This window comes from Aspergillus sclerotioniger (genome assembly GCF_003184525.1).
Source record: "Aspergillus sclerotioniger CBS 115572 chromosome Unknown BO94scaffold_2, whole genome shotgun sequence".
NCBI classification, from domain to species: Eukaryota; Fungi; Ascomycota; class Eurotiomycetes; order Eurotiales; family Aspergillaceae; genus Aspergillus; species Aspergillus sclerotioniger.
This window is the reverse complement of record NW_020290992.1, coordinates 814227-837646: the sequence shown is the minus strand read 5'-3', so window position 1 is coordinate 837646 and position 23420 is coordinate 814227. Positions and strand designations below refer to the sequence as shown.

The following is a 23420-nucleotide window of genomic DNA, read 5'->3' as shown; positions in this document are numbered from 1 at the left end:
CCAATCGATCGACATTCCATCGGACGTCATGATCCGGTGGTGATGTGATCTTTCCCTCTCTCCCGAACATTACCACCGACCGCCGACCTACCTACCTCCAACCACTTTATCTCAGCGCATCCCTCCTTACATCTTAAGATACATCTCATCATAATCCCTTCTCCACACACGCTCTCTCACACAACTCAAACCAGGTCCCAACAGCCCTAGAGGGGAAGAAAAAGGAAGAAAATGGATAATGAAATCCCCCTCCCCCCACCCCCACGCATCCGACACCGTTCCTCCCCAACCCGTCGCAATCATCACCGCTACTTCGACGACCCCTCCAGTGACCCGGCGCTCTTCTCCAGCGATGATATTCCTGCCTCCGGACTAGAGAATTACCATGCACCTGTACCGGCTGGGAGTCGGAAGCGCCGATACCGCGGGACCTGGTGGGGGGAGATGGTCAAGGATAAGGATAAGGATGTGAAGCGCAAGCGCGGAGACTTCAAGGATAAGCGGTTGGTGGATAGTGGGGTCTGGATGGGGAGTGATGATTCGGGCTTTATGTTGTCGGAAGGGGATGTGGGAGGTGAACTTTTTTTGAATGCGAGTGGGAATGGGGATGCGCAGAGGGTGCAGATGCAGATACAGGCACAGATGCAACCGCGAGGTGTGGGAGTGGGTGTTTCCAGGAGAGTGATGATGGTGGAGGAGGAACCCCGAGAACAGCAGATTGCGCGAACGATCGTGAATGATTGTTTGGAGAGGGGGGAGGATAGTGTGGATCTGAGGTATGAGTCTTCTCTGTTTTTGTCTCTCTCTCTCCACTTGGAACCAAAATACTTACTTACTGATGTGTATGCAGCGGCGGAAACCTGCGTACCATCCCAACCGGCCTTCTCCTCCCACTACAACATCTTACCAAACTCCCCGCAATCAAAGAGCCTCCAATCAGTGAAGACGTCTACAGCTCACTCCAACCCTTCCTCCGACTCTTTCTAGCCGGGAATGCCCTATCCAATGTTTCCGGGGAGATATTCGAGTTGGATGCGCTCCGGGTGCTCAGTCTCCGAAACAACAAGTTAACAGAGATCCCGCCGGCGATCCGCAAACTGACCCTGCTCCAAGAGGTTAATCTCTCCGTGAACCGACTACAAAATCTACCCTGGGAACTCCTCTGGTTGATCCGCAAGGGCGATCTCAAGCATCTGACAGTGCGGCCGAACCCGCTACTGCAGATCGAAGAGCAGGAGGTGGAGGTGGCGCAGTGGCATGTGCCGGAGGAGGAGATGAAGTCGTGTGTATATGAGGGACCTCCGCCGGAGGAAGCATGGGCGCCGATCCACGTCGCTACGGGTCCAGTGACGAGGTATAATGCGGAAGGGGTAAGAATTGAGGGGGGGAGAGGAGGAAGAGAAGAAGGGCGGGTCCCATCGTTGCGAGAGGTGTCATTGTTGGCGTTTAGTCGGTCGGCGTATCCGGATTTGATGGATGACGACGAGATGGAGGGCTTCCCGGCGCTGATGGTGCGGTTGCTCCGTGCGGCCAAAGAGGTTCGGAGCGCTGGGGGACGATCTTGCTCGGTTTGCCATCGCGGGTTTGTGGTTGCGCGAACAGAGTGGATCGAGTGGTGGGATTGCAGTACGTATGAGAATGGCTTGAAGGGACCACGAGGCTCGGGGGAGACGCTGCGTCCGTTGCCGTTTCGACGGTTGGGCTGTAGCTGGGGATGTGTCCCGGGGGCGACAGTGTAGGTGAGATTATAATTATCATGTAAATAGGGTGTTGATCGAACAGCGATGTTTATGTTTTCTTCATGATACTAGGTGTAAAAGGAAGAAGAAAGAGCCACCCTACCTCACATTGGGGAAGGACCGATAGAGTCTCGATTGACCAGGACTGGAAGGTACAGCAGATTCTTTATTTCTACTGAGACTGCGAATCGTATCTCTGTCCACATCCCTCCTTCGTCGTGCCTACACCTCCACTGACTGAAATACCACATGGATTTATTGTAGTACTCAGTTGGAGGAGTTAGTTTGCTACACCGATATACGACGACTTAATTTACAGCTCGGATACTAGTAGCAGCTCCCCGGAAGAAAGTGTTCAAATTCTCATGAATCAATCAATTAGTATATAACGTAACGATAAAACGTACTGGAGCTTATCATTCTAACTCAGGGCATTAATTGCCAAAGGCACACATGAAAATCAGATACCAATCAATCTATAAAACCCAGTAATTTTTCATCCTATCACGAGACCATCGTGGTTCAGTCTAGAACAGGACCTGCGAGACATTCTTATTATCCTTGATCTTGATATTCCTCATCATCAAGATCCAAGCAATCGAAAGAACCATGACTGCGGTGCCCGCAATCATCATATTTCGCTGACTATACGCGTAGGCTCTTTGAATGGCAATACGGGTGTCAGATCCCACGGGGTAACTTAGTTGAATATCCAGAGACTCGTAGATATCCGACCACTGATCCTTGGTGTCATCAGGGAGGTACTCTCTCAGTTTCTGAGGGAGGGTGTTAGTCCAGATAGCGCCCGAGACACTCGCACCTACAGCACCGCCCAGATTCCCGAATGTGCTGAGCAATGCCAGCATAGCGGCGTAGTCTTCGTGTCTTGAGGCAGCCAGGACAGAGACCTGCTCGATGAGGATCAGAGTACCGCCGCCGACGGCCAGGAAGATCTGGCACATGCACATGTACCCGACGTTGTGACCGGGTTGGCGGAAGTAGATCATCAGTCCGCTGGCGAGGAGGTAAAGTGGGACGGCCCATAATAGCAGCCATTTGAATCGGCCGGTGACGCGGATCAGGTAGCCGCAGCCGATGAGCCAGATGGGGTCCATAAGGTCGAAGATGGCGCTGATATAACCGGCTTGGGTTAAGCTGGTGTTGTAGACGACCTGGAGGAAGGAGGTGAAGTAGCTGGCCCAGCAGTAGTAGGAGATTTGGTAGGTGATGTCTAGTAGACAAGCGCCGATGACGGTGCGGTCGGTGATTAGATGGTATGGGATGAAGGGTTTGGGGGCTCCCCATCGCTCGTAGGCGACAAAGGCCACCAGAACGAAGAATCCGACGACCATCATTGCAATGATCTTGGCCGAGGCCCATTCGCCTTCGGTGTTTCCGGCAATGTTGAATGAGGTGAGGAAAAGGATTAGACCGCCGATCATGAGGAGGATGCCGATGACTGTATGGGTGAGATGGTTGTTAGTGAGGATTTGAAAAGTGGAATTGAGGATGGATAACTTACTATCGAACTCGATGATGTAGAACCAAACGCTCTGCCACCAGGTCCGAGTGCTCCGGGGCTTGTATTGCAGTCGGCCTTCCTTGTCCGCCTTTCGCTTGGCCAATTCCCAGGTTATGATTAGTGGGAGGGCGACAATAGGAAGAATGATGCAGATGGTTCCATAGGCCCATCGCCAGTTGGTCTCGTGAAATCGGTTAGATAGGGGCGAGCCAGCAAAGGCAGTAATGATGTAAGGTGAGGAGGTGAAGGCATAGGCGATGCCTCGATTGCGTAGTGAAGAGGTATCGGAGGTCAACACGTCGACACAGAAGATGACACCGGTGAAACCGACAGTGTAGAATGCCTGAACAATGAGCATATTGGGTATGTTGCTATAGGTTCAGGTGGACTTACCTGAGCAGCACAGTACGTTGCGATGTTATTGCAGGCCGCCATCATAATCAGGCCCATGATGGCGATCAGAATCATGATGCAGATACCCAAAGTACGATCCCACAGGTTCAACACCTTGGCAATAGGCATCAGACACGCAGCACCCATGACACTGGTGATAACAGTGATCACAGTAAGCAGCGAGTGCTCCGAGAAATCACTCGTGATGTACGCAGACAGGTTCGCTGTCAAGCTGCTGTTTAATCCATTGACGAAATACAACAACCACATGCTATTCATTCTTTAGCTGCATTCTGGCGAACAAGAGATCAGTACTTACGAGGCATAGGTGATGATGAGGGATTTCTTGGACCACGAAGCAGTGACTGCTTCTGCGACACGGACACCATCCTGCTGATCTTGATCCTCCACTGGTGGCTGAGGAGATTCAGGATCCAAAGAGACTGGATCCTCGTTGACCCCAGTAGTAGCAGGGGCCTTGTCAATGGTCATGTTGATGGAGAACAAACGACGCGCTCAGGGGCAAAATCACCAGTGGTAGGAGGATTCAGAAGCGAGTCAACTGCATGGAGGATATCCGCTGTATTTTGTAGCCTGGAATGGGACCACGTCTTCGCCTCCCACGAGCCCCTCTCCTGCCAATATTTCCCGGTAGTCATTTACCAAGACAACCAACACGTAAGGAATTCGCGCTGTGGGTGCTGGTTCAGGCTTACAGTAGTGGAACTCTGGGCAGTCTTGTCCTCTTGGCAATATTACAGCAGGCCATTCAAGTTTCAAGAGCAGAGCCAGATTATAAGTTCTGTTTGTGGAGCTCCTCCATTGGAGCAGACCTTCCAGAGAATATCCTACGTGAACGGTTAGTTTGCCACATTCACATACATCTAGAGCAGTGAGAAGACCTCACGATGATTTCATGAAGTAGTCTCTCATTGCCGATGCAAGGGTCCTATGTTTTGCTTCCCCACTGCAGTGTCTTCCCTTCATTTATTTTCTGTACCCTCATTGAGCCGTGACAGCCTGTAGCCCCCACAGTTCCACCAGCTGTGGTCTGCTGTGCGTATTCCCGGGGCCCGAGGAGACCCGGCGTCTATTGCAGGCATTTCAGCGATTTCTCTACCGTCACTAGTGGCGCAACAAGCGGGCCACGGAAACATGGAGACCCACGGAAAGCGCATCGGCATGGGGGGGGGGAGGAGCTCGAGCCGTATGAATGGAATGTGTAGGTAGGTCTTAAGTTCGGTACTCCGTTCGGTACTTTCTAAGCAAGCAGAGTCAAAATATCGTGGAGAAAGGTCACCAGAGACGGTAGTCCGACCTGGGATCGATCGGATGAAGGCCGGTGATATTACGGAAGAGAAACGAGCGCACCAGAAGAAAGCCCTCGAGCTGTTGGCGAGGGGACGGAAATGCCCCAATGAGGATTAGTGGTGGCCCGGGATAGACTTGGCGGGTGCCGCTAAACCTTATTTGCGGTATCTTATCTGATGTGGTATCACACATTACCGGATCATAACAGTATCACCACAAGTGGACTGCACGGAAAATGCTCTCCCAGACTCCCGCTGACTTGGATGCCAAGACTTGAGCTGCGTCGAACCTTGTTATTCGAGCAGTAGATTGTTCATACAGAGCCCACCGTGTAATTCTTTATAGAGCAAACACTGCAAACTCTCTTCAACAAGTTGGCCGGATGGTGTAGTTGGTTATCACGTATCGTTAACACCGATAAGGTCCTGGGATCGAGCCCCAGTCTGGTCATACTTTTTTCCTCATGAATTTTTGCTGCGACGGAATACCTTGATTAACCGTTCGAATTGCCCCCGTTATTCTTCCATTTCTGTTGGGAGAGCGATTCAGTATTGCTGGCCGTTCCTGCGACTAGAAGTCCTCATCCGGCCAATTTGTCTCTAGAACAAGTTGCACGCCTAGTACCTCAACTCCGAGTTGAAGAAATAAGTAGCGCCTAGTCAGGACTTTCAAATGGTCAGTGATTAACCTCATAGTTATCTTCTAGATTAACTGGGAGCAGACCTGTAATCAGAAGTTGATCTTCCGAGCTTCTACACTATAGATTTTTCTGGTACCTTCAGTCCATTAATCTACCATCAGAGTATGACGGCACCAGGAATCAGTTTAGGAATTGAGAGTTCCTCTAATGAACTTGTGAACAGAGTGGTGCCGCATATGGTTATAGCTTCAACGAAATGAAATAGTATGAATCTATATCCGAGATAGAATATTCAAGAAGGCCCTTGTCAGTGTCCTCTCTAGATGGTTGTCCAAGCAACCCAACAAGCACACGTAAGGGATCTAAGAAAAAACTACTTTGCGACTCATCATATGCCTGTTGGATGCAGCAGCAGCAGCAGCAGCACCGCATCCACATCAACGGTGCAGCTGTACAGGTGTAGAACCGGACGGTCCAATAGGACGCGGAAGTGCTCATGTGACCCGCCCGCTGATAAAGATCGGATTCTTCATTGCCGGCCAATCTTTATCACACTCTCTCATCCCAGTCAGTCAAGTACCAGAGTGCAAAAAGCATCATCATGACCAGTGACGACCAGTTTTTTTTCGACTATGTGAGTTGACACCGTCGCATCTTCTGCTTGCTATCTCGCACTGACATCTTTCTGTTCTTCCCAGCTTGCTTCGATACCGCATGACGTAAGAAAATACTCGCTCCAAGTCGCCGAGTCGATCGACCGACAAGTGGACCACGCCGCCAACGCACTCCGAGATACCCTCTCCAGCCAGTCATGGCTACCTACTGCCGTTCGACCGGTATCCAGAAACCGACCTAGTACCCCCATATCGCAAGGTTTCGTGGATCGCGTGCACGGCTGGGCTCTGCGCAATCGAGCATGGAGCGCCGCAATCATCGCTTTTCTGGGCACCAGCTGCGTGCTGTACTACGGGAACAAGAAATTGAGCGGGAAGCGAAGGAGAGCCAGGAAAGCTGGGAATGGAGCCAGAAAGGAAATAGTGGGTATGGATAATCTGCCACTCCTACGTGCCAGTCTGTGATCTAACCATTGTGACAGTCGTCGCCGGCTCGCCTCATGAGCAGATGACCAGAGCGATCGCCTCCGACCTGGAACGTCGAGGGTACATCGTCTATGTGACGGTCTCATCTGCGGAGGAGGAACATATTGTTCAGTCAGAAAACCGGGCAGACATCAGGGCCCTTTGGTTAGACCTTTCAGCTGTAAGACCGACCAACCCACCACCTCATCTGTAACCGAGCTAACAACGTCAACATCTACAGACACCTTCTTCTCCATCCGAAATCCATCCCTCCTTGAATGAGATCTATTCCCTCATCTCACAACCCCAGTCGCCCATGCCCGGTGTACCACCGCACACCTGCCAACTAAGCGGCCTCATCCTCGCGCCATCGCCGAACTATGCCTCCGGGCCCGTGGCCACAATTCCACCATCCTCCTGGATCGATATAGTCAACACCCGACTCCTCTCCCCTATCCTAACAGCCCAGCTCTTCCTCCCTCTCCTCACCCTCCGCAACACCAACAGCACCATCGTCCTCGCATATCCTTCCATCTCCTCGTCACTCTCCGCCCCCTTCACCGGACCCGAAGTCGCAACCACCCGAGCACTATCCGGGTTCGCAACCTCCCTGCGCCGAGAACTCGGCCTCCTGCAACACAACAACATAGATGTCGTGGAGCTAAAGCTCGGCAACATCGACCTGGGCCCACAGTACCGCAACACGCAGAGCCACATCACCGGCACGGAAGTCCTCGCCTGGAGCGTCCAACAACGATCTCTTTACGCCTCACAGTACCTCAACAGCATCGAACAGCGACCTGTCGCGTCCGCAGGCCCCAGCACGGTCCGCGGATCGCCAGCTCGGACGTTGCATTACGCCGTGCTGGAAGCATTGGACCCGCCATCCAAGGACATCTTCGGCAGAAAGGTCGCCAAGAAGCCTATCATATATGTTGGTCGAGGGGCACGGTCTTACCACCTGATCGGCGAGTGGGTTCCTGCCGGAGTGGTGGGGTGGATGCTGGGGCTGCGGACTGGACCAGTGTCTCCAGGGGAGAATATAAGTGGGGGAAGTAGTGAGACGAGCTGGGAAAAGGTCTAATAGGTTCTTTTTAATATTGGTGTTTGGTGGTCATGATATCATATCTCCTCTTCTTTTCCCCTCTCATCGCATCGCATCACATCACATCACATCAAATCGCATCCACATGGAGTAATTTCAAACTGAATTATAAATTGTAATTGTATTATACATATCCTCCCCATATCCATTAGTAACCCATGCCATACCATACATACCATATCGTTAACCGCCCCAAACACACCTCATCCACCCTATTTACCTTCTCTCTCTCTCCCTCTCTCTCTCTGATATGTCTTCATTCATCACACTCCCTCCCCTACTCTCACCAACCCAACCCAACCCAACAACGAAAATCACTTCGGATGCGCCACCACCTCCTCCATCCCCATCTCCATCTCCCCATCCCTCCCATACTCCCTCCCACCCAAATCAAACTTCGACCTCTTCACCTTCCCATTAGTGAATCTTCTCCTTAACCAGATCCCGCACCACGAGAAAACAAAGAACACGATGATGATAGCCAAAACGGCAAAACAGTAGCCCGCGACATGTGCGCTCTTCTCACCGTGCGGACCCGGGTCCAGGAAGGAGTAAGTGTAGAAGCCCTCGGTGTGGTAGGTGAGGTAGGCGAGGGAGACGTAGAGAAGGAGAATGAAGATGAGGACAACGAGGGAGAGAAGAGGGTGGGGGTTTGTGGTGGGAAGGATGATTTCCAATAGGGCGTAGAGGGAGTTGAGGCCGTGTTGGGAGATCTATGCGGTGGGTTTGGTTAGTGAGTTGTTGCGGGGGGTTGGGAAGGGAGGGGAAGGGGTACGTTTTGCCAGCCGGAGAAGGTCACGGTGTACCATGGACCCGAGTAGAGGATGCCCCAGAAGACGATAGTGACGAGGAATGGGTAGGAGGTGATGCTGGCGTAGTAGAGACAGTGGAGGGCGCGAAGGGCTCGAGACCAGCGGTCGAAGAGAACGGATCGGCCTGTCAGTGCGTAACAGGCTGTGTGGATGGAGGAGATGAGCATGTAGAAACCTAGACCCCAGTAGGTGAGCCAGGTGAAGTAGCTGAAGCTTTGGCCGATCTCGGCACGGTCGCCATGGGTGCCGCTCCAACCCCAGATGAAGAAGACGCTGGTGAAGATGTAGAGGGAGATGGTGCCGCGGAGGATGGCGTAGGGGAGGGGAGGGAGAAGCCAGGAGGTTTCGTAGACGTGGGCGCTGTCCAGGGAGGGATCGACGTGGAGGAGCTCGTAGAGGGAGCGGTTCCTGAGATTGTTCATTTTGATGAGGGGGAGGGGGTTGTCCAGGTCCACTCTGGTGGTTGTACAGAGTATGATGTTAGGGCTGACGCTGCGCTCAGTAAATCATGGGGACGACGATGATTGACATGGAGCTTGCTCGATATGGTGGTGAATAGGGTGAATAGGCGCAAGGACACGCGACCAGGGATTTATGAGTCGACTAGGTACGCCGTTGTGGGCAATTTGTCTCTGGCCGGTTCTTCCCCCTCCCTTCACATTCCTTCTCCCTAACCACTTAACGACCGATCATCCCAACTTTATTAAACTCATGCTGCTAGCACCCAAGCTTCTGCGGAGCGTGGCCGAAACGGTCTCTTAGTCAGTGCGATGGGGATCTTGATTGGGCGGCGCAAAGTATGGTCGACTCCGCTGCTCCTCCGTACCTCAATTAGCTCGCGATAAGTACGTAGTACTGAGGGTGGTCTGTGAGGTTGAAGAGATTTTCCAACGAACTTGGTTCATGTCATCCATCGGGTTGAAACATTCCAACGGCTGTCGGTTCCCTTGCGCCCATCCGCGACAGGATTGGTGGTGGGAGCGCCTTGTACGACTTCAGGCCCAGACGCATGATAAGATCGGGCGGGGCATCATTATGCTTCCGAGTGCAAATCTTGAGTAGGGCAGGTGAAAGGTGATAGGTGATACGAAGCGCTAACCCTTAAGGTTCAATATGGACTCAGATTCATCTGCAGATGGGTGTTTTGTAGTCAGCTTACTACTTACTGGTCAGTTATAATTATCAGCAGGGCAGTTATACACCTCAGGCATGCAACCCCCCCGGCGGTAGAATTTCCCGGTGCTCCAGTGTCTTAATTGCTGCACCAATCACCGCCGACCCGCCGTTCTTTTAGACTGTTTGGCGTTTCCGCGACGTTGTGCTTGATTTCGGTCCAGCACACAAAAGGAGCACCTGCGCCGCCGCCAATAGTTGGGTCCTCTCAGAGAGGGGACGATTTATTCACAAGGCCATAAATGAGGAACATGCCATTTTGACCGAGGTGGGATGGGCAGGCCTCCTTTAATAATTCGGGCTTTCATGCCCAGGGTAGCGACTAGCGAGCGAGAAAGAGTTCATTCTTCCAAGACTTTATCCGCGCGAACGATCCTTACGATCGCCCCTTAGATACGGTACTTATATAGATACTATCTAAATAGATATACTTCCGGGGTCTAGTAAGACTGCGTAGCTGACATGAAACAGCCCCGAATGGCACCCATCATGTGCCTCTGGGTGGTTTCGTCGCAAACTGTGAATAGGAGGAACCAGGAAGCATGTTACGCCAACCAGATCTGCCTCCTTGCACCAACGCACGACTATCATAATAACACCATTAGCCATAGGCACCATGGACGCAGAGAAACGAACGACGGTCGTTGGAGCAACTGTGGTACCTGGCAGGGGGAGAAGAACCCATGGGACTCAATGGTCGAATCAGCAGCGACGCTCTCGGTTGGGATGCGAAAATTTGCAGGGGAAGAGAATATAAATAGCAAGAGCCACGGTGTGGTGCCGACTCCACCCTCGACTCAGGTTGAACCGCTAACCAGTCTTTAGTACTAGTAGTAGTATCTAAATTCGAACCACTAACCAGACTACGGAGGCCAGAGACGACGCCATCTAGGCCTCACGATGGTCGGAATGCTATTGCCTTCTAGAAGCTGACCATCCACCGACCGGATCACTTCCCCGTGCTTGCCCCGATGCCCATACTAGTACCTAGCCATTAATGATTCAACCCCATCTTCGTCCGTCAATAATCATCGATAAAGCGAACAATAATGCAGCCCCTGACTTCCCGAGTGGTAAAGTCGGCGTAATGGGCATGGTAAAGATCCGCCTGCAGCTGCGGCTGCCAAGGCCGAGGAACTGTCAGTTGTCCGGTATGGGTATGTAACGGCAGCCCCTGAAATGGGGCCGGGGCCTGCAGGCCAGGCAGTGTTTGTTACGCGGATTCACCATGATTGGGGCCCAAATGGGTGCAGGACCGCATGGCGCCCGTCGGTAATGGCGTTACCGTTCCTCCCCCTCCGCGTGGAGACGCCCAGAACGACGGTCCTTGTTTGGGGATCGTCAGGGCGTAACGAAACCTCCCTCCTCGAAACCGATCATGGCCAACGTTCCTCACACTCGGTCGCTCTGTCTCGGTCTCGCTGTCTCTCTTGTCTCTCTCCTCCCTCCAGTTCTCTCTCAAACCCTCTCCCCTCTTTTCTTTCCCCTTCCTTTCCCCTCCGCGATGCCTGTTCATCGTCTCTTTGTGTGACGACCCTTGAACCATTGTTTCAACCAACCACCACTCCTCCACACAGGTACTGACCCCTACATACTACCACCACTTATCCGCCGGGGAGGATCACATCACATCACACCACTAAATTTGGCTATCCATTCCCCTCCTGCTGCTCTTGAGCCTGGCTTACCTACCTACCTGCCTACCCGCCTCTCATAGCCATTCCTTCGCTTCTCCTCCACCCTTTCCGCTCACTTCTTTCCCTGGGGCTGTCATTCCTTTGTGTCTTCCGCCCCTCCTTTTGTCCGTATCAATCAGCTGTTCGGTGCTTCGAAGATTGTCCCGGCGCGTGTACGGCTTACCAGTCTTCCAGAGCAATCAAGCGCTGCCGACTTCCCTCCCCCCCAATTCCAATCATCGTCCCACATTCTTCATGCAAAGCGATTGAACCTTCGAACCCCTCGTCCATCGATATCGATTAAATGAATTGATTGACCGGGCCTTCGTGTCTTAGTCCCGGAAAATAACAGAAAAGAGGTCTCTATCGTTCCAACAAATTGACGGTCACTGCATAACAACCATGGCCTCCCGGCCGAAGTTTGGTGAAAACCGGTCCCCCTCCCACGACGTCCTTCGCAGCGGGGCCCCGTCTCCACGCGTTGAGCACTACGATGGTGAAATTCCTCCTGCGCTCTCCCCGCTCGATGCCTTCGCCGCCCAAGGCCGTCTCCTGGCCCGTCAGTTGGAGGAATCGGCGCGAAGGAATCGGCGCATGAGCCGGTTGCCCCCTTCCAGCGTGGCGCGTTCCCTGTCGCAACCTCGGCCCGGTTATTTTCGATCCCCATCTTCAAGCGATTCCTCCCATTGCGGAAGAGGACTCGGAGGGCGCAACGAACTGTCGAGACAACCTACGCAGAAACTGAATCCTGAGGTGGAGGAACCCAAGTTCCGTCCGCAGTCCGAACACCCTCGTCTGAGTGGGGTACCACACCTGGCTGGCGAAATGGAAGACTACCCGGAAGAGGATGAAGATACTACCCCGAAGAAGGAACTGAGCGTGAACGCCTTCGACATGCCACGCGCCGAATCGCCAGAAGGTGCCATTTCCTTACACAGCTCACCCGAATCTCCACCCGAAGGCCGCCCTCGCTTCTACGCAGTCTCTCCCACCGGTCTCGCGCCGACAGGGGTGCCTCCCCCGCTGGGTGTTTCTGTGATGGCGCCCTCCCGGACCTCTTCGACTGATTCTGCCTCTCGCCTGAATATCCCGCGAGGACTGGCACCCCCAGCCTCTCCCCTGTCAAGGCCATCTAGCAGTTCCCGAGGGGCACAGCTCGAGAGCTCCGACGACGACTATAGTAGCTCGAATGCCGGATCGACGTTTTCGAAGCCCCGGAAAATGTCCGCCAGTAGTGCTGTGTCACTACCATACTCTTCGATGTCGTCTTCCGTAACACGCTCGCATCCCCGGTCGCCGTCCATGAGCTCAGAGACTTCCAACGCGGGGGGTTACCTTCAGCGGCCCTATAACTTTTCGCGTCCGTTAAGTCGGTCCAGCACGAGTATCTCGGCCCCCGGTCCCATGGGCTCGTCGGAGCCGTCGACCGCTAACCCGCAAAGCGCAATCAATCGCGGACACAAGCCTAGCCCAATTGTGGTGCCATCACCGTCGGACGTGCCCTTCAACCCGAACGAAGACCCGTCCTCTGCTGTATCTTCATACACCTATGTGAGGTATTCTCTACCTCGTGGACGCTCGGTTGCAAGGGACTCGGTAGTCTTCTCGGGCCTTCACACGCCAAACTTCGAGTGGCAGGAGCCGCTCTTTGAGAGCCCAACTCGGCACAGCACGGCGGGACCTGCTCAATCTGTGAGGACTCCGTCCCCATCTCCATCCCACCACGGTTCTTTCACCTCAAGGACGCGCTCAATGTACGAATCTCCTTCATCGGCCCGTCAATTGTTGACACCGGAGCCACCTCTGCCTCAACAAACCCCGCCGTCTCCTGAAGTGAGACCATCATCCCACGCGGTACCTGCCGAGCCAATGGCTGTAGCCCAGGCACCGGCTGAGGCTGAGGCTGATGCTGAGCCCGAGCCTGAGATCGAGCCCGAACGCAAGCCCGAGGCTGAGCCGACACCTGTTGAGCCCACTTCTACTGAACCTGAGCCCGAACCTACCGAAGCTGCCCCTATTGAGGCTCCTATGGAACAGCGGGACGCAGAGGTCTCGAAGAATGATCATACCGATGCCACCTCTTCTGCAGGCTCTGAATCCACTGTCCGGCCGCAAACCGCACGGACGAATACGACATCGACTGTGATTACCGCGGATGAGCATGTAACCAAAGGCATCCAGTGCCACGAGAAAGGGTCTCTCAATGAATCGACATATCACCTGCGCATAGCAGCTAAGCAAAATCACCCGACGGGAATGCTACTTTATGCGTTGGCGTGCCGACATGGCTGGGGTATGCGACCGAATCAACGGGAGGGTGTGCAGTGGTTGCGCAAGGCCGTGGACTCGGTTGGTATTGAACTGATGGACGATTCTAACCCGACGATTCCTGTTCGTGCGAGGGAGCTACAGAAGGCTTATCGAGCCCAGTTTGCCTTGAGTATCTACGAGCTTGGCGTGAGCCATCTGAACGGGTGGGGCATTGAGCAGGACAAATCCTTGGCCCTGCGTTGCTTTGAAATAGCTGGCCAATGGGGCGACGGCGATGCGCTAGCGGAGGCCGGCTTCTGTTACGCAGAAGGCATTGGATGCAAAAAGGATCTGAAGAAAGCGGCGAAATTCTATCGCCAGGCGGAGGCCAAGGGCATTAGCATGGTTGGGAATAGTTGGTAAGTTGCTCCACCGTGGTCGGAGATGGTTGGGGTGGATCTAACCTGGCTTTGATAGGATCTACAAGGACAAGTACATGGACACTGATTCCACCTCGAACCCGCGTGGTCGTGGTCCGTCTGGCAGCACCCCCGAGAAGAAGCAGCGCAGCAAATCCCGAACCCGCAGTCTTTTCCACCGCAAAAAGTCAGTTGCAGCCGAAGCATAGGCGGCTGTACTACCTACCTTCGTTTTTGGCCAGCCTCGAAAAAAGAAAGCAAAAGCTTCTTCCCTTGGGCTTGGCATGGTTTATCTTTTCATAGGGTTTTTCTTCTTCGATCATCCGGTTTCTCGAGTCAACCTCAACACGCGCTGCCTGTTGAGGGACTCGATCTTCGTTTCATTCGTTCGGGTCTGGCCATAGGCTGCCCTTTCCCTTCATTGCTTTTTTTCGTCCCATTTCGCACTATCTGGGTTTATTTGATTTTTATTTTTATTGTTTTTTCCCTTGAGCAGGCCTTGCTAGCTGCTCCACATCTTGGCACGGGGCCTGTGGTTTTCACTTGGCTACGCGATCCAATTTGCGAGCATCGAAATTCGTTTCTTGGATACCCATCGTTTTCGAATCACTGTGTGATGTTCGATTCTACTCGTTTACCTTCTTTTGTCGGGGATATCTTTTCCCTACCTATTTTCACCATTTGATTTTTTTTTCGTTTCTTTTCTTCTTTTTATCTATGGACTTTGTCCGTGTTCGGTCGCTGTGCCTTCATCCATTCCTTTGACTTGTGTAATACCATTCTTTCCTTTCCTTTAGATAGCCGTGTGGTGGGTGTGTCGGCAGAGATCATATCTGATGATGCTCACGAGGATCCTACATAATTGGATGTGCATCCATCGTTTGATGGATTGAATCTTTGGACATGTATCAATTCTTGGATGTAGTGACGTTGTTTCAGCGGGATGGCCAACCATAAATTGGGCCCATCCAGCTCTCTCGAGGGGGGGATGGTTCGTTGGTATCTAGTGCACGACCGACTACCTAAATTATTACACCGGGGGCGCCACCGGGGAGGGCTTGTGTCGAGAGACGAGGCGGGGGTGAAACCCCGTCCACTCCCAGCTCGAAATTGGACATCAATCCTTTTTCCTGTCTGCACCAGAACTCCGTGCTCTCCGCCGCGACCGGCTCTGTTGATTGGCAGGCGATATTAAACCCCGGGATTTCATCGAAAAGCCGAGAGCGACGATTGGTGGGCGATGAAGGCGAGGCCGGAGGATTGGCTGAAAGGAGCGGCGCTATTGTGGCGATTGTCGAGGTTCGCGACCAAAGGGGACTAAGGCTGCCTGGGGCCGGCATCCTGTCCCACCCAAGCTGCCCTGATCGCCCGGGGGAAATTGGGGGGGGGTTGCATTACTGCCCGCCTGCAATCCTTCCCTCTTCAATTTTTTGCCCCGACCTGCAGCGTCAATGGATGGGCTGCAGAGTGCAGGCGCCTCTTCCTCCTCTCCTCGTGCACCCCCTCATCTGAATGATGCGACGACTCGCCGCTTGCCTCGGTTCGGCTACCCCAGGGCCAGCTGTTCCTGCTCTCGACCTTGACCTGCTTAAGAGCTACCTAGAACAATGTATATACAGCTGATACACGCGATCTCAGCTGAACCGTGGTCCTTGCGCGGGGCCGGATGGACCTTGTTCTCATTATCTGGATCGTCCGTCCGCATTCTGGGTCCCGGCATGGCGGCCCTTGTTGGCTCGCCTCCTACGCCGTTACATCCACTTAATAAGTGGTAGCGGCATATCCAGCGCGGTCTGAGCCTGGTTTCGCACTAAGTCGACCCGCGGTGTGCAGAGCTGATCAAGGTTGCTCGACTCGGACATGTGATGGTCCCAGCTCCCGGGGACATATAGATATAGCGTTGGGACAGGGGGGAGGTCCGATTGTTTCCTTCTTCTCATCCTGGCTGGTTGTTGGCCCTCTCCCTTGCCTCCCTTGATTCGGCCTCTGGGGTTCCGTGGTCATTCCTCAACTCTATTCAGCGTGCTTCTCGCCTAATACCTGTCCGTCACTTGACCCTACCCAGACTTGTGGGTATGTATCGACGTTGTTGTCACATCATGGTGGCAGGATATATACTCCATCCGTGCCATCAAGCCGGCTGCTGACCTCGTTGCAGTCTGTCCGTCTCAATTAAGTCAGTCAGCCTTTAGCCCCGTGCGTCTTGGAACTTGGAAGGAACAGTCCCTGTGCAAGCCCACATTCCTCGGCTCGGTCCTCATATCCGTCTACATTGGCACGGGAGTAAAAGACCCCGCCATTGTCTCACAGACATCATCAGGACATTGGTTCTGGATACAGGTCCACTACGACTCGACATAGCAGCGCATCATAACCAAGATGGCCGGCGACAGCAAGCCTGAAGTGACCGAAAGTGCCGGAGTAGGCGCGGCCGCGGCCAGGCCCAGCTTTGGATCGCGCGTGGGTACGCATTTCAAGCGGTGGTGGTGGGTGTATCTCATCATCTTGATCGTGGTTGTCCTCGTGGTGGTGCTTCCTGTGTATGTCCCCATTGTAGCAAGCGAACCCCAGGCCCCGATCCCCAACTAACATGGCATGAATCAACCAGAGTCTATGTCGCGTACCCGAAGATTGCTCAGAACTTGGTCAACAAATCGAACCTGACCGTCACGTCCATGGTCATCAGTGACCCATCGCCTTCATCCTTCATCCTCAACCAGACGCAGGTCATTGGGTCCAACAGCTCCTACCACCCGACCATTTATTCCTTCTCTGCAGGCGTCAGCCTCGCGGGCCTCGCTGCCTTTGCACACGTCCAGGTCCCCGAGTTCAACGCCCACAATGGCGTCGTCGTGGACATCAACCAGCGTGTGGACATCACCAACGAGACGGCATTCGGCGACTTCTGCAAGGCCGCCATCCTGAGCGAGGAGTTCCAGCTCAATGTGTACGGCAGGCCAGGTCTGAAAGAGGGCAGTCTACCCAAGTCAACTGTCACCTACAACAAGACCACCACGATGAAGGGTAAGCTCCTCTCTTCTATCAAACACTTACCACCTCAAGAAGCGTCCCACTTACCATTCATGTAGGCCTCAACAAGCTGGAGGGCTTCGAGCTACTTGACATGTCAATTGGAACCAGCAACTCGGACGGCACCAACGCCAAAGGATCCGTATACATCCCCAACCCATCTGTGATCTCCATCGCCGTGGTATGCATTCTTCCTCTTCCTCTCTCTCAGCTCTCTCTCTCAGCTCTAACTAACAACCTTCCCAGGGTAACCTCACCCTCAACCTCTCCGTCAACAACACCGCCATCGGCCAAGCCTTCCTTTACGACCTCACCCTCCGACCAGGCAACAACACCGTGGCCATGACCGCCAACATCAGCGAGCTCACCGTCGCGGGCATGCTGGGCAACTATAAGAACTACATCATCCCCATCGACATCACCGGCAATTCGAGCGTCTACGACAACCAAGTGATCCCCTACATTGCGGGTGCCCTGGGATCCCTCAAGCTGCAAACCGAGTTGAACGTCACCAAGGCATTGAGTGGTCTCTAATAAGGCAATTTTCCGCATATCCTTTCTTAAAAATGGTTGGTTAGTTGGTTTATTGATCGGTTAATTGATTTAAACCCCTCATCTTAACCGACACTGCGCGTATTCCATTTTATCTCTATTTATCTTTTTCTTCTAACTATATATGCCTAATCCCAAACATCCGGATAAATGCTGTCGTGATTCCCACTTGCTTGCCTGCCTGGATGGCCTAACGTTATATAACCCGGAATACCATACGAGTGATGATAGTACTGCTTGACTTATCTTACCTTACTTACATAGCAGTAGAAGCATAGTTGTAATTAATCTGTTCAGAAGTCCATTCTATGATGAATTACATGATCCTTGAGTTCACAATAAACACCCCCTAACATTCTGTTGAGAGTATGGAGTAGATAGATAGATAGATAGAATAGTAGAATAGAATGAAATGGATGAATTAGATAGGTCATGTATGCACAGATGCTGGTGCATGAGGGGGGGTAGGTACATAATGTAATGTATCTACCTACCTGCACGGGGAATCATCCTGGCGCGAACATCCTCCCCTATAAGAGGACAGGAGCTTATCATTGCACAGGGAAGGTACATATTCCTTATCATGAGGGGGGCGCTTAGGCAGGTTGGTTTGTTCATTTAAGGTGTAATGTTTGCCCATTTCTTTTTGCGCTGCGGATAGGTGGGTGATAGACAATGCTAGCTAATAGACAGACAGACAGAAAGTCACGCGCGCCTCCGTTTTTTCCCGGTCCTTGGTTCTTGTTTCTTGTTTCTTGTTCCTTGGTTTACCTTTTGCTTTTTCTTCCCCATCTGACGCTGAAGCAGCAGCAGCAGCAGCAGCTACATATCATGCAAAGTGTTATACCCCGTTTCGATCAGACTTCGAGGTCCCCGTGCATCGCCTCCGATATGCCAATAGAATAACCCGCCCAGTTTCATCTTCGTGACGAATTTCGCCTTCTGCTGCACCGTTTGAGGCGTGTCGTACGTGACGAACCCGCCATCGCCGCCCACACAGTACGCCGCGCCCACACTGCTATCGTGATGCTCCTTGGCTCCCGGTCGCGGCAACTCGCTATAGTCAAAGACGCCGTCCTCGCCGCCACAGCCTACGTACCGCTGGCCGACGCCATTGCTACCCAGGAACGAGCGGCCATAGGCGGGAACGCCTAAGAGAAGCTTCTTGGGGTCGACACCTTGGCTCAACACATATGATACGGCTGTTTGACACGAGGTGGCTGAGGGGTGCTTGCTGAAGAGCTGGGCTTGATGGCCCGTCTGGTTCTCCCAGGGCCCGGAGAAATCATACGCCATGAGGTTGATCAGGTCGAGATAAAGTTGCGCCTTGGCGAGGTCGATGTTACGGAGGGCCCAGGGGCCGGCTGGAAGACAGGAGACCAGCACATACCGCGGGGTTGGAAGGGCCTCGCGCAGTCGCGCCAGCAGCCGGATATAATCCGAGCCTTGTTGTGGGTCGGAGGGGTATTCCCAGTCCACTGTCGCGCCACACAGCTTGGTTAGGGCATGCAATCAAATTTACCTTAATTCGCCGGACCGGCTGTCAGGGGGAGGGGCACGGATCAATAACCAGACTTACCGTCGATGCCATCCAGACCAAACTGATCCACCAGCGCTCTGGCACTCCGAACAAACGTCTCGGTGCGGGCCTGACTGCGGGCCACCAGGGCAAAGTTCTCGCTGCCTTTGCCACCCCCTCCGACTGAGAGGATGAGTTTCATCTTCGAATACTGCTGTTTGAGCTGCGCAAAGGCCCGCAGGCAGCCGGTGGTGCCGTCGACGGGCATCTTGGTGTCGGCCCATTCGTCACTGAGCTATTGGATCAGGTCCGGTCAGCGGGATCCGAGCGCCAGAGGCAGAGGACAGGTTACATAGACGGTGCCATCTTCTTTGACCCTGTGAATGAGAAAAGCAGGCTGGTTAACAACTGTCTGTGTGGGTGGCCTGGCCCTTCGGCATGGTGCGGACTAAGGTACTAGTACCAAGCAAACGCGTAGAAGATATGAGAGATGAAGCCCAATCGGAGAGCTGATGGGGGCTGTTTCCGGTATATCCTCCAATTGGGATAATAGGCGGCGTTCAAAAAGAAGGGCACTTCGTAGGAACTGTTGCTCGAGCGCTCGGCTGCTTTGCGACGCCAGTGCGGGAAGATGGACGTGCCCGATAACATGGCCGGGGTTGGGGACGACGATGACGACGGTAGATCCAGAGGCGAAGAAGGGATTGACTTGGAAGAGACCAGGATGCAAGGTCGAAATACAAAAATAAGCTTAAGATGGTGATGCGAGGGTAAAGATGGCCAGCGTCACGTGTGGGAGGAGTGCCTGGTTCTGGCGATGGGAATTGACGATGGCTTTTTTTCTTCTTTTGCTCTCTAGTTCTTCCCCTCTGGTTTGAGAGGAAAAAAAAAAGATCGTACGATCAGTCTGGCCGTGGTGGCTTTCCTTTTTTTTTTTCTCTCTGAGCTCGTGAGCCATTTAAAGCCTCTCGATCTGCGGCAGGAGCAACAGAAGAGAGAAACTGACAGAAATGAACAAGGCAACCACAGGAACCACTCCAGCAGGAACAACAATAACAACACCACCACCACCACCTTTTTCGCCAGTCCATCTGGTGCAGTGGCTACGACATCATTCCACTCTTCACGATCCAGGTACTTGGTCGTTCTACAACGACCCTTCCCTGTCCCTACCACGTACTACTAACGTATACCTACCTACTCTCTCTCTCTCTTTCCCTCTAGGGTTGCAATGCGGCCAATTTGCAGGCAGCATCTCATGCAGCGTCGCCATGCAGGCAGGTAAGGTTAGGGGTCAATCAGAGCACGTCCGACAATGGCAGCATCTGATGATGACCAGCCCCAGCCCCAGACACGGTCCAAACGTTTTCACCCCCGCCTTTTGCTGTTCCAGTTCGGAGAACCAGATCAAGCGATCGTGTTGATCATTGGCCGCCTCGGAACGTTCATCGTCCTCCTCTGGTGTATCGGGCAAAGTGCGCGGCTTGCTAAGGTTTTTTAAGAGCCATCTCCTACCCTCTTGATACTCTCCGGTGAGATGCTGGGGTCTACCCCCAAGTCCGTCGGCCGTCGCCTCCCTCCCCCAACCTCTTTCCAAAGCCCGGGGGGCTTGCAATGAGACTATAGACCCGTTGCACAGTGCTGCTGGATCTGACAGCAGCAGGGAGGCAAATTCAGCGATCGACTGATGATGATGCGACACGCCCAGAATAAATACGGAATCGTCTCAGCATGGCAGCATGGCAGCGATTGGGCAACATAGGTAGACCCTCAGCATCCCCATGGAGTATTCGCTCGGTTGTTCCGGATCAGACTGGGGACCGACTGGGTTGGGAAATGCAGCTTTGGTCGACTATTTTTCTTATGGCTGCACTTAAAGTTCCCCCGTGGTTGCTTTTTTTCCCATGGCGCTCTCGTCTGAGGGAAAAGTTGGCTGTGGGGAGACGCAGCCGCGGCCGACTAACCTATAGGACTAGTGACGCCCATCCCCGCATGAAGGACTGCGATCCCCATCCCTTTGACGCTGAGTGGGAGGCCTGCCATCATCATACCGGGCATGCAGCTGATCCCCGAGCAAATAGGCAGGGAGGGCGACGAGGAGGGGTGATACAGCCAGTGACCCTCGGATTCTTAGCGTCCAGTACAGTTTTTCTCCGGCATGTCACTTGCCAGTGCCCGGAGCTGCGACGGAGTGCCAGCAGCGGCCTGATGTTGCTGAAGTCATTCACTACGGAGAAGAGGAAGAAGGAGGAGACATGAGAGGACTGTGCTGTCTGCCTGGGATGGGTTACTGCCCGGACTCCCCCGGACTGTGTACCCAGTTACACCGTACCACATGCCTGTTCCAACCGCATCGCCGTCGGGCGTCGGACCCATCCAGTGACGGACCATGTGATCCGGTGAGTCGTAGGAATCCTCGTATGCACTGATGCAGGGGCAGCCAGGCTCGACTCCGCATGGGAATCTATACCCATTGGCCTGCTGCCGCGGAGCCCGGCGCTCCCCAGGCCGCCGTCGAGCAAAGATGGGGTACGTCTCGCTGCAGCATGGATGGCTGACTGTGCCCAAACAAGGGCGAGGGGTTTCCTCCGTAGAGGGCTGGCTGATTGACCGTATTCTTGCTGCCTTAGAGGTGTTTCTTCTCCTCGTATACTCTGTAAATCCACTCGGATTCTTGTTCATTCTTGTTCGATTGGCTTCCACGCCGCAACTGCTGACTCAGCAGAGCTAGAACCAGGTGGTTGCCACCGCCTGCCTCCTTGGAATATACTGCCGTTCTTGCCATTCTCTCGTCCGAATGCAACCGCATCACTCTTCTCCAGCTGGATTTTTTCCACCTGCTAAACGCTGAACGGTGCCAAACCTCGTTTCAGACAATCGGGCATCGTTTAGGTTTAATTATCAGCCCATTGTATTTGACTGGCGGACTACATCCCAGGCAAGGACATCCCTACTCAGACGTGTCGACGAGCGAGAAGCTCGTCCCTCCATCGCTGTTCCTTGTCTAGATCCACGTGTCAGGTCAACTCTTTTCCTTCCGACTCAAGACCAATCACCATGGCGGCAGACGTGAGCTACACAGCATCACGTATGCTCTCCTCCGACAGCTCTCGGGACCCGAGCTACGATGACTTTTCCTTCATCCCCTTCCTGCGCAAAAGCTACGGCTTTGGACTCGCCAGCGATGTGCCGGTATGCAAAGCCTACAGTGAAGGCCACTGTCCCCTAGGACCGGCCTGCCCTGATCGGCATCCCACCCCCTCGCGCGTCACCACGTCGACCACGACTGCCTCGGGACTAGCTCCGTCCACCACACACGGATCTCTGGTCTGCAAGCACTTCCTCAAGGGGCTCTGCAAAAAGGGTCTCAAATGCGAGTACCTCCACGAATACAACCTCCGCCGCATGCCAGAATGTCAGTCCTTTTCGCGGTCCGGCTACTGTCCTAATGGCGATGACTGCCTGTACCAGCACGTGCGGGAGCAGGCGCGACTGCCTCCCTGTGAACACTACGACCGAGGGTTTTGTGAACTGGGCCCGCTGTGTGCCAAGCGGCACGTCCGCCGGCGCCTGTGCCAATACTACTTGGCCGGGTTCTGCCCGGAAGGCAAAGGCTGCGTGGATGCTCATCCCCGGTGGTCGGAGAACCTCCCCCGGCCCCAGATCCGGGTCGAGAAGACGGAAGAGGAGCTGGAGCGGGAACGGGCTTTGATTCGGGAGGAACAGGAGAAGGAGAAGGAGCGAGAGCGCGAGTGGAGGAGCGAGCGTGGCCGTGGCGGAGGGTTCATGCGGGGCCGATACCGGGGCCGGGGACGCGGTTAGATGGGTGTGTGTTCTTTTCCGAATTTGAGCTTGAAAAAACGTCGAGATACCCAGCTGAGAGGCATGCTATGCTTGTTTACTACGTTAGACATATTATTGTTCCATTTGATCTGATCTCATATACAAAAGCGACTCCACTACTCCGTACCGGGTGACAGGTAGATAGATTGGAATACGAGGGATGAAGTCTCATTGGGTACATTGTGCTAAGATACAGGGGTACTCTAGGCATGACATGGCGCCATGATGGGGTCGATGGAGGTCTAGCCATGCCGCGCATGGATTCAGCTACTCGACTAGGCCTAATTGATGGTTCTAATGCTCGGAGTTGACGGGAGCAGTGCGATGTAGGTAGATAGAGGACCCCTCCATGCTGAG

General features: G+C 53.7%; 11 protein-coding genes and 1 non-coding gene across 12 annotated transcripts; 9 read left to right on the top strand and 3 right to left on the bottom strand.

Annotated features, from left to right (window-relative positions):
* Positions 1–231: 231 nt before the first annotated feature.
* On the top strand, positions 232–1859 carry BO94DRAFT_600333 (leucine-rich repeat domain-containing protein; the record flags this gene model as incomplete). The annotated part of the gene is made up of 4 exons (XM_025616345.1): positions 232–655; positions 683–776; positions 851–1739; positions 1812–1859. The coding sequence occupies 3 exons, from the start codon at positions 232–234 to the stop codon at positions 1737–1739; spliced, it is 1407 nt and encodes a 468-aa protein (XP_025472511.1). The 3' UTR covers positions 1812–1859.
* Positions 1860–2266: 407 nt separating this feature from the next.
* On the bottom strand, positions 2267–4146 carry BO94DRAFT_455686 (siderophore iron transporter mirB; the record flags this gene model as incomplete). Its single annotated transcript, XM_025607672.1, has 4 exons — positions 2267–3198; positions 3262–3604; positions 3655–3925; positions 3974–4146. 4 exons carry the CDS (start codon positions 4144–4146, stop codon positions 2267–2269), a joined length of 1719 nt encoding a protein of 572 aa, XP_025472510.1.
* Positions 4147–5341: 1195 nt separating this feature from the next.
* Positions 5342–5415, top strand: BO94DRAFT_t50. Its single transcript has one exon. It is a non-coding gene; the product is annotated as a tRNA-Val (tRNA).
* A 752-nt stretch (positions 5416–6167) lies between these two features.
* BO94DRAFT_482548 (DUF1776 domain-containing protein) lies at positions 6168–7891 on the top strand. The gene is made up of 4 exons (XM_025608894.1): positions 6168–6239; positions 6304–6646; positions 6702–6865; positions 6926–7891. The coding sequence occupies exons 1-4, from the start codon at positions 6207–6209 to the stop codon at positions 7766–7768; spliced, it is 1383 nt and encodes a 460-aa protein (XP_025472509.1). The 5' UTR covers positions 6168–6206; the 3' UTR covers positions 7769–7891.
* A 16-nt stretch (positions 7892–7907) lies between these two features.
* Positions 7908–9263, bottom strand: BO94DRAFT_135359 (uncharacterized protein). Its single transcript, XM_025605691.1, has 2 exons — positions 8565–9263; positions 7908–8502 (listed from the first exon to the last, which is right to left on the bottom strand). The coding sequence occupies exons 1-2, from the start codon at positions 9021–9023 to the stop codon at positions 8104–8106; spliced, it is 858 nt and encodes a 285-aa protein (XP_025472508.1). The 5' UTR covers positions 9024–9263; the 3' UTR covers positions 7908–8103.
* Positions 9264–11605: 2342 nt separating this feature from the next.
* BO94DRAFT_135271 (uncharacterized protein) lies at positions 11606–14735 on the top strand. The gene is made up of 2 exons (XM_025605690.1): positions 11606–14119; positions 14178–14735. The coding sequence occupies exons 1-2, from the start codon at positions 11853–11855 to the stop codon at positions 14326–14328; spliced, it is 2418 nt and encodes an 805-aa protein (XP_025472507.1). The 5' UTR covers positions 11606–11852; the 3' UTR covers positions 14329–14735.
* Positions 14736–16498: 1763 nt separating this feature from the next.
* On the top strand, positions 16499–17683 carry BO94DRAFT_455408 (DUF3712 domain-containing protein; the record flags this gene model as incomplete). Its single annotated transcript, XM_025607654.1, has 4 exons — positions 16499–16659; positions 16728–17143; positions 17209–17330; positions 17396–17683. 4 exons carry the CDS (start codon positions 16499–16501, stop codon positions 17681–17683), a joined length of 987 nt encoding a protein of 328 aa, XP_025472506.1.
* An 840-nt stretch (positions 17684–18523) lies between these two features.
* Positions 18524–19871, bottom strand: BO94DRAFT_455515 (glycoside hydrolase family 18 protein; the record flags this gene model as incomplete). Its single annotated transcript, XM_025607660.1, has 4 exons — positions 18524–19179; positions 19281–19515; positions 19573–19645; positions 19693–19871. The coding sequence occupies 4 exons, from the start codon at positions 19869–19871 to the stop codon at positions 18524–18526; spliced, it is 1143 nt and encodes a 380-aa protein (XP_025472505.1).
* Positions 19872–20100: 229 nt separating this feature from the next.
* BO94DRAFT_135253 (uncharacterized protein) lies at positions 20101–20836 on the top strand. The gene is made up of 2 exons (XM_025605689.1): positions 20101–20506; positions 20560–20836. The coding sequence occupies exons 1-2, from the start codon at positions 20231–20233 to the stop codon at positions 20719–20721; spliced, it is 438 nt and encodes a 145-aa protein (XP_025472504.1). The 5' UTR covers positions 20101–20230; the 3' UTR covers positions 20722–20836.
* Positions 20798–21563, top strand: BO94DRAFT_135217 (uncharacterized protein). The gene has a single exon (XM_025605688.1). It carries the CDS (start codon positions 20952–20954, stop codon positions 21477–21479), a length of 528 nt encoding a protein of 175 aa, XP_025472503.1. The 5' UTR covers positions 20798–20951; the 3' UTR covers positions 21480–21563.
* Positions 21564–22114, top strand: BO94DRAFT_135216 (uncharacterized protein). The gene has a single exon (XM_025605687.1). The coding sequence runs from the start codon at positions 21649–21651 to the stop codon at positions 21949–21951; it is 303 nt and encodes a 100-aa protein (XP_025472502.1). The 5' UTR covers positions 21564–21648; the 3' UTR covers positions 21952–22114.
* Positions 21886–23307, top strand: yth1 (cleavage polyadenylation factor RNA-binding subunit YTH1). The gene has a single exon (XM_025610682.1). The coding sequence runs from the start codon at positions 22278–22280 to the stop codon at positions 23040–23042; it is 765 nt and encodes a 254-aa protein (XP_025472501.1). The 5' UTR covers positions 21886–22277; the 3' UTR covers positions 23043–23307.
* Positions 23308–23420: the final 113 nt, after the last annotated feature.

What these genes read in the sequence shown, in the direction of transcription:
- yth1 (XM_025610682.1), top strand. Translation starts at nt 22,278, where the DNA reads ATGGCGGCAGACGTGAGCTACACAGCATCACGTATGCTCTCCTCCGAC.
- BO94DRAFT_135216 (XM_025605687.1), top strand. Translation starts at nt 21,649, where the DNA reads ATGCAGGGGCAGCCAGGCTCGACTCCGCATGGGAATCTATACCCATTG.
- BO94DRAFT_135217 (XM_025605688.1), top strand. Translation starts at nt 20,952, where the DNA reads ATGGCAGCATGGCAGCGATTGGGCAACATAGGTAGACCCTCAGCATCC.
- BO94DRAFT_135253 (XM_025605689.1), top strand. Translation starts at nt 20,231, where the DNA reads ATGAACAAGGCAACCACAGGAACCACTCCAGCAGGAACAACAATAACA. An exon ending in TCGCCATGCAGGCAGGTAAG is followed by an intron (nt 20,507 to 20,559) that starts GTTAGGGGTCAA and finishes GATGATGACCAG; the next exon opens with CCCCAGCCCCAGACACGGTC.
- BO94DRAFT_135271 (XM_025605690.1), top strand. Translation starts at nt 11,853, where the DNA reads ATGGCCTCCCGGCCGAAGTTTGGTGAAAACCGGTCCCCCTCCCACGAC. An exon ending in AGCATGGTTGGGAATAGTTG is followed by an intron (nt 14,120 to 14,177) that starts GTAAGTTGCTCC and finishes TGGCTTTGATAG; the next exon opens with GATCTACAAGGACAAGTACA.
- BO94DRAFT_482548 (XM_025608894.1), top strand. Translation starts at nt 6,207, where the DNA reads ATGACCAGTGACGACCAGTTTTTTTTCGACTAT. An exon ending in AGCCAGAAAGGAAATAGTGG is followed by an intron (nt 6,647 to 6,701) that starts GTATGGATAATC and finishes CCATTGTGACAG; the next exon opens with TCGTCGCCGGCTCGCCTCAT. An exon ending in TTTGGTTAGACCTTTCAGCT is followed by an intron (nt 6,866 to 6,925) that starts GTAAGACCGACC and finishes CAACATCTACAG; the next exon opens with ACACCTTCTTCTCCATCCGA.
- BO94DRAFT_135359 (XM_025605691.1), bottom strand. Translation starts at nt 9,023, where the DNA reads ATGAACAATCTCAGGAACCGCTCCCTCTACGAGCTCCTCCACGTCGAT. An exon ending in CCTTCTCCGGCTGGCAAAAC is followed by an intron (nt 8,503 to 8,564) that starts GTACCCCTTCCC and finishes CCCACCGCATAG; the next exon opens with ATCTCCCAACACGGCCTCAA.